The 7589-nt window shown below is 38.4% G+C and overlaps 2 protein-coding genes across 7 annotated transcripts in view; both read left to right on the top strand.

Annotated features, from left to right (window-relative positions):
* LOC103381121 (microtubule-associated protein RP/EB family member 3) overlaps positions 1–5349 on the top strand; it is a 7364-nt gene extending 2015 nt beyond the window's left edge. For 2 of the 6 annotated variants that reach the window (XM_017033857.2, XM_017033854.2), the window contains exons 2-9: positions 234–301; positions 490–614; positions 705–850; positions 973–1132; positions 1251–1292; positions 2389–2522; positions 2615–2767; positions 2856–5349. In XM_017033857.2, coding sequence (XP_016889346.1) covers positions 494–614; positions 705–850; positions 973–1132; positions 1251–1292; positions 2389–2522; positions 2615–2767; positions 2856–2921 — 822 coding nt within the window. In that variant the 5' untranslated portion in view covers positions 234–301; positions 490–493 and the 3' untranslated portion in view covers positions 2922–5349. Of the gene's footprint in view, positions 1–233; positions 302–486; positions 615–704; positions 851–972; positions 1133–1250; positions 1293–2388; positions 2523–2614; positions 2768–2855 lie in introns of all 6 variants that reach the window. The other 4 variants (XM_017033856.2, XM_008313339.3, XM_008313340.3 and 1 more) reach the window with 3 other exon arrangements.
* Positions 5350–5946: 597 nt separating this feature from the next.
* Positions 5947–7589, top strand: part of tmem214 (transmembrane protein 214) — a 7353-nt gene continuing 5710 nt past the window's right edge. The window contains exon 1 of the mRNA XM_008313386.3: positions 5947–6193. Coding sequence (XP_008311608.1) covers positions 6046–6193 — 148 coding nt within the window. The 5' untranslated portion in view covers positions 5947–6045. The remainder of the gene's footprint in view (positions 6194–7589) is intronic.

Here is a 7589-nt window from a genome sequence, read left to right as displayed (position 1 = left end):
GGGAAAGATTAGTGTTGTAGTGAGTGACCTGCAGAGTGGGAGTCAGTCTGTTTGTGGTATATATTTACAGAGCAGATGATGTGTTGATTTTGAGAGAACAAAAAATGATTTTGATGATGAAATGATTTTTTTTTTAAATTGTGTTATTGAATAGACTAATATTTGACATATGTTTCCATTTAATTGTGTTATTGAATGGACTAATATTTGACATATGTTTCCATTTTCTCCAGGTATTTCTATTAGGGGGTCAACCACAACCTGATTGTGACAGTTCACACCCAAAACCCACCCAGAGTAGGTCAGCATTAATTCTTCCTTTTTATTTAATTTTTCTCTTAGTGTGTATATATATATATATATATATATATGCTAGAAAATGAAATAGGCATTAAATGTAATTAAGTTGTGTTTTTTGATAATTATTTAACTTTTGGAAAACATTGCTTTTTACTACAACAAGAATTTGTGTGTGTTTGTGTGCAGCAGGAGGATGGCGGTGAATGTCTACTCCACCTCTATGACCATAGAGAACATGAGTCGCCACGACATGTTGGCGTGGGTCAACGACTCCCTGCAGCTCACCTATACAAAGATCGAACAGCTGTGTTCAGGTAAACGCTGCGGTCAAGTTTAAATCACGCGTTTAGATTCTGAAGGCAAATGTATGTATTTAGAAAAAAAATAAAAAAATTCCTCCACAGGCACCGCCTACTGCCAGTTCATGGACATGCTGTTTCCTGGCTGCCTGTTGATGAAGAAAATTAAATTCAACTCAAAACTGGAGCATGAATACATTCACAATTTCAAGGTCCTACAGGCTGCGTTCAAGAGAATGAACGTAGACAAGGTGAGAACACACACACACACAAACACACACCTGGTCAATATCCAGGTACGGTAGGTGAAATTTACTGACACCTCAGGTTCTGGTCAACACCTGACGCCTGAACCTCCGTCTTTGGTTCTCAGATCATCCCAGTGGAGAGGTTGGTGAAGGGCAAGTTCCAGGACAATTTTGAGTTCCTCCAGTGGTTCAAGAAGTTTTTCGACGCCAACTACGACGGGAAAGAATACGACCCTATACTTACACGGCAGGGCCAGGAGGGGACGCCGATACCTACAAGCATAGGTACGAAGTATATGTATATTTATGGTGGGGGCGGGTAGACACAGTCAGCTATGTATGTGGTTGCTTGGTTTCAGTGCTCTCACCTCTTCATGCATACACATCCCCACCTCTAACCCAGGTGAGCCCATCCATCACAAACCCAAACGACCCGCTCGTTCAGGTAACATCCCATATCCATCCTGTGTGTGCCTTTGCCTTTGCCTTTTTTGTCTTTTACCAACTCTTCCACACAGGGTTCCCACATGTTCTGGAAAATTGATGAGTAATTTTCAAGTCAGGGAAAAACAACTCTTCCTTGAAAATGATTGTATGACTCTGAAGTGATCTGTCCTATTGTAGCAGATGGAAATGTGATTTTCACGGAAAAGTGGAAACCCTGTTATTCTCTGTTTTGGTTGCTTTTCCAAACAATGTCAGCAAAAAAAAATGTAAATTTTAAAGATTTTTTTTTTACCTTAGTAAATTGACCGGACTTTTCAGTTTCTTTTAAGAAAACCTTGAGAAAAACGTTCCACTTAAGTTGACAAACTAAATTAATGGAAGACACAGACGCCCCCTGGTGGCTTGTTGAATTAACTGCAAGCTGGCCAGCTTTTTAATAACTAATCTTTTCTTGTATTGTTTTATAATTAATTAATATCCACACCACACACATTTGACAGCATTTGTAACATAGATATTCTAAGTGTTTTTGTTCTTCGCCATGTCATGTAATATTGCTTATCGTCTGTCTAGACACTGATGCTAACCAGTGTTGAAGTTAACACGTTTGTTCTCATTAAATAACCCTAACTATTATAAATGTTTCTGCTACTTTGACTGCATTAGTCTGAGCTGTGTACATTTAGACAGATGCTGCATGTGGTTAGTGGGACTGGTTTACATGATAATTAAATCCTGACACTATGTAAATAATTTTTGAGACAGATGTAATTGTTTAAGTTTAATAACTTTAGTTTAAGATTTTTTTAACAAATGTTAAATATTTGAATTTCAATTTTTACCTTACTACAGTACAGAGATGTTGATACATAATATTATGATTGATAGTCTGAAACAAAAGCAAAAAAGAGGAAGAAATTGTGACACTCTTGCTCGTGGCATTTTGAATCTAGATTGCAAAATATTACAGAAAGCTGATGAAAGATGAGTTAAAATACCACATAGTAGGTGTTGAAGTACTTTATACTAACACTTGAAATACTGACTAGGAATGGAAGTCGTTTACATGTGTCTGGATTTTGTGGTTTCTCCAGGCTCCATGAGAACGTCCCCCACAACTCCCAAAAGCGTCCCCCCGCCACAGAGACAGAGCGTAGCAATGCCCCGCAGGAACCCTCCCATGACCCGGAACGGAGGGGATTCTGACATCATGGAGCTCCACCAGCAGGTACTGAAGCTGGGAGTTTTCAAAAACTGTCTTTCCTCTGACCTTTGACCTGCGCTTGAGGCCCTTTTCTCCTGGTCTGTGTCTTTCTCTAGGTGCTGGACCTGAAGCAGACAGTAGACGGTTTAGAGAAGGAGAGAGACTTTTACTTTGGAAAGCTGCGCGACATCGAGCTCATCTGTCAAGAGAACGAAAACGACGGCAGCCCGGTGCTCAGCAAAATCATTGACGTACTGTACGCTACAGAGGTAAATGTGGACGGATTACTACAAATATCATTCAATTCAATTAGACTCTTTTGCCGTACAGTTTGTTGACTTGTGTTTACTTCAACAGGATGGATTTGCACCTCCAGAAGATGAAGAAATTGACGGAGCACGAGGAGACCAGGAGGAGTTCTGAACGCCTCCTCGTCATCTCCATCAGTTTGTTCCCTTTCCGACTTATTTACCCGTTGACCCACCTGATCATCATCATCATCATCATCATCATCCTTCCTCATCTTTTTATCATTTTATTTATCTCCCTTTTTACAGTCTTCCCTCACACATGAAGTTTAACTTCCCTAAACTTTCAAGTACTTGTGAAGGGAGACTAAAACCTGACCGGTGTGGACCCCGGTCCAGTATCTTGGTTTGTCTTACTCCCGGTCAATGGAACCAGAGTGTCGCCACTCTGGTTACAGCACTACACGATTTGTGTCAAACTGACGTCGAGTCCATGCATGAGCTGGTCCAGCATGTTTGAAGAATAGAAGTATAACTGAACAGTATTTGGACAAACTACATTTAAGTTTTAGTTTTAACTGATTGTTAAAAACAGGATCCAACAATAGGGTGTGTGATCATATTTGTTGTCTTGTTGATGTTAAGTCCCATGTCTTTGTTTGTGTCTCTGCTCGTTTTAGAGTCCAGGCTAATTTAATACTACATTTTTATTTAAGCCTCAGTACAAAGGAGAGCCACAACAGTTTCAATAAGAAGCTAAATCTTTAGAAATTTAACTTATCATTGTCACGCTCTAAAAATGTATCGTAAATAAAATTAAAAGAAAAACAGGGTAAATATAATACCAAAAAGTATTATATAAATATGAATATAAAACACTAGTCATGTAGCGTATTACATGTTACAATTGGATACAAAATTTTTATGTCCTGTTAAAACTCTTCATTTAGCAAAAGCATGCTATTTTGGCGCTAATGCTCCTACACACTAGTGCGACACGTGATTAGGAAGCTAATGTGGTTTGTCCAAATGATGTTTTTTGTACCGCTCATGCCACAACACACAGCACTAAAGAGCTATTTCAGCCTTGCTAGCCTTTCAAAGGTTTAAACAGAGACTATATTAACAAATGAACACATGCTTCCAGATTTGAGATTGTTTCAAAGGAGCAGTTGGCCACCAGGGGGCGGCTGCAGTGATTGCAGAAAGCAGCCAATTCTAATCTTGATCGATGACAAAAGTACAGTAGAAAGTTTAATGGCGTGGTTATGAGAGTCCCAGGCACGATTCTGTAAATTAGTGTTTGATTTAAAGATAAGAAAAAAAATAGATGACAAAAGTGGAAACCTTGTGATTGACAGCTCGCTCGATTCAAGAAGGGCACGTACTCCCTGGCTATGTGAACCTGCTGATAGGAATTGCTGAATTTAAGTTTTTGAATTTCACACGATTTTGCAAAGGTTTTGTGTGCGGTCTATTGGTTTGACTTGGATTTCAGTGAGATCACAGGGTTCCAGCTCTGACAACAGGAAGTCGCTTTCAGTCACCGTCAACCCTGACTGGTGACCTCACACTGAAACACGCACGCATACACGCGCATGTCAGGGTTCTGTTTGACCAGATGAAGCTCCTTTCACTGAATGTCTTCAGACGGTGAGATTATAAACGGTTCAAAGTCCCTCAGAGCAGAAAGAACTGCACCTTTGTATCAGATGTCTGTGCTTCATTGACATTCAGCCAGATTACATATCACAGACTTTCTTACATGTGTAAAAAAAAAACCAAAAAAAAAAAAACAAGTCATCATTCCCAGGAAAAAAGAGGAAAAGAAGAAGAAAAATCATCTCATATAATCGTTCTAACTCCCACCACAGGGTAGGGTTTGCTAATGAAACTGTACTGACAGCTTGTTTATGAGGCAGCATGATGTATTTATGGTTTTATTTATTTATTTTCTTAATCTGCTCTATACAGTTTTTTGGAAAGAAGGAAAAAAAACATATTGTTTTGGACTAAAGGGGAAATTGAATGTCTTGCACTAAATGTAGCAAAAACAAACGGAGTGAAGTTATTGAAAATGCCAAGACGTTTTTTTTTTGTTTTTGCGAGGAAGATACAGGAACATGTAGTTTTGTATTTTTGAGAGTTTTCTTTTCTTTTGGAAAAAGGTTTGTTTCTCTTTTTTTTTTTTTTTTTTGTTCAATTGTATTTAATTTGCACTCACTTCCTCAGCGGCCAAGTCGGGGGTTTTAGTGCTTTAGCTATTTATTAGACTGTGGTCAGATTTGAGTTTTATGAATGAACAAGGTAAAACAGACTGACACTACTAAATACTAATGTTTGACTGCGTACGTTGAGTTAAACATTTTAGCTGCTATCCTTTCTATTCTGTTGCGTTTTTTTTTTTTTTAGCAGAGTTTTGTTGTGTAGCGGTGGCTGCCAACACTGACGGCGAGGTTGACGGTGAGCTTAGTGTGACTGGCCTTAGTCGGACTGGTCTGATAGAACTAGACATTCAACACTGTCAGTTTGTTTTTGTCATGACAGCCTTGTGGTGAACAAACTTTGATGTCACTGCTTGAATGCAATAAAGTTCTGGAGGACAAGAAACATGTCTGTCGTCTTCTGATGTGTAGCTGTAGCTGTGTTTGTACGTTCCAGTGGAATTAATGGGTAAGCAGGAAATGTGGTAATCTGTAATCAGCAAAGTTAAACCACTCAGTCCACGGTGAGGTCGTATATTAACAATCAGCATTTTAACAATACACTTTGAACAAAATAAAAATGTCAGTTTAACAAAACCTCCACGGTTTTGACATTTTTCTGTTTTGTCAGAACTGGTTATTCAAAATTAGCAGAAAAAAATGCTAAAGGTTGGCCTAGAAAAAGCAATTGAATATATTTTAAATTTAACTCAAATGCTTTTGACAGGATAGAAAAAAACAAAAGGTTCACAAAAAATTTAAAATACATGCTAATTTGGGCCAAAACATCTTAAAAATTAGCCTTGGAAAAAAAAGTTGTGATAAGGTATAAGTTCTACTCAAATATATTTGGCAGGTAGGTCTTAAAGAATACGAACCTGTGACTAAGACTAATAAAGACGTCTAGTAATGTCTTACAACAGAAACGAACAAGTTAACGTTCCTGACGCGTCACTGTGACGTATTGCCAACAAAAAAGAGACGTGGCACGTTTTACGTTTAAATTATCACAAGCCTGTGATTGGGCGTTCCGTCAGTCAACACTGACTGAGTGGATTTCTTTAACCCGGACTGTAGTCCACCTGAAGCGGAGACATGGCTTCGAATAACGGCGCAGCCACCGGCAAATGGGAGGTCGTGAAGAAGGGAAAGAAAAACGGTAGCTCGGCAAAGAACCAGAATGACAAGAAGAACGGCAGCGCAGGACGGAAAGCGCTGGGTGAATCCAACGTGCTGTCCAGACGTAAGTAAACGCGGCCCACCTCCTTCCTCTGCGCCAGCTTCCGTTAGCCGTAGCTAACCGCTAACTCTAGTTATCTGTCAATTTTTTTAAAGAGTAATTGTCGGTAATTAAATGAATGAAGTCGAGGTGGTAGTCATACTAACGTAAATTCTTTTTACACTAAATTTACTGTATTTTTACTAAATGACCATTTCGCGAAAGAAAATATATGACAAGATTGGCTAGCTTGTAAGGATAATATCCATCAGTCAGTCGATTTTCATATACAGAAACTGCTTTTATATATTTTTTTGTTTTTAAAAGCAACATAACACCACACGGTTTTCTTGGTTTCTTAAAAAAAAATTAAATGCAGCACAACAGAACGTTGCCCACGGAAGTTTGCGCTTTGTTAGCAGCGATTTAATCACTACGTGTATCAAAACAGGCGTCGTCATCACTACGAAGAACCGTCTTTAGTTTTAAATTAATTTCATAAAAAATAATTTTGTCTGTTTTGGTGTTTGCGCGGTTTCAAACGTCATAAAACGCCTTTAATTTCATAAAAAAATATAATTTTGTCTGTTTTGGTGTTTGTGCGCGGTTTCAAACGTCATAAAACGCCTTGATTTGTCTCTTTTAAAGGTTTAACGGTTTGTAGACATTAGCTTATTAGCCGGTTAGCCCTCAGTGACAGCTGTCACTTATTGGTGAAGTAGCTAAAGAGAAAGCTTTAATGCATAATTACACCGAACAAAATGGAAAAAAAAGTTATCTTAAAAAAAAAAAAAAAAATTGGATCGAAAATCTGTCAACTATTCCAATATTTAGAATTTTCTAACCCCAGCACCGTACCAGGTAGTGGGTACTTGTGAAGATTTGACGATTATCTCCCCCGCTTTCGCTGCGATTTGTTCAAACACCACGTTTGTCAGTCGGTCAAAGTCTAACTGTTGTCTGTTAAAGGTCCACTGTGTATAAATTAGGCGAATTGAAGTTTCTTTTCGACGCAATATGATATAAAATAGATTGATTAAAGCTTTACTCAGCATATACTTGCTTCAAAGTGTGTTTTTCTTACCACCCAAGGGATCCCTAATATATACACTATATATGGTATACATTTGTTTAATATAAAACAAGGTCCAGTGCCTTTATTTGTTAGTGCTAAGTATTAAAATAATACAAAGGTTTATCTTGTTTTTTTTTTTGTTTTTTTAGCAGGGGTCAAAAACCCAATTAACCCTTTACTTTACGACCCCCTGTTGTACTTAAGCAGACTCCCTATGGGTTGTGAACCCCTAGTTGAAGACCTCTCACCAGTCGGATGATGGAGTGATTTCAGGTGTTTGTCAGCTGATTGTGTAGAGTGGTGTAATTGGAGCAGACGTACAGTAGCAGAGCTCGTCCCTCTCTC

Source organism: Cynoglossus semilaevis, chromosome 7 (assembly GCF_000523025.1).
Source record: "Cynoglossus semilaevis isolate Cse_v1.0 chromosome 7, Cse_v1.0, whole genome shotgun sequence".
In the NCBI taxonomy this organism is placed as follows: Eukaryota; Metazoa; Chordata; class Actinopteri; order Pleuronectiformes; family Cynoglossidae; genus Cynoglossus; species Cynoglossus semilaevis.
The sequence above is the reverse complement of the archived record's forward strand: the minus strand, read 5'-3'. Positions and strand labels throughout refer to the sequence as shown.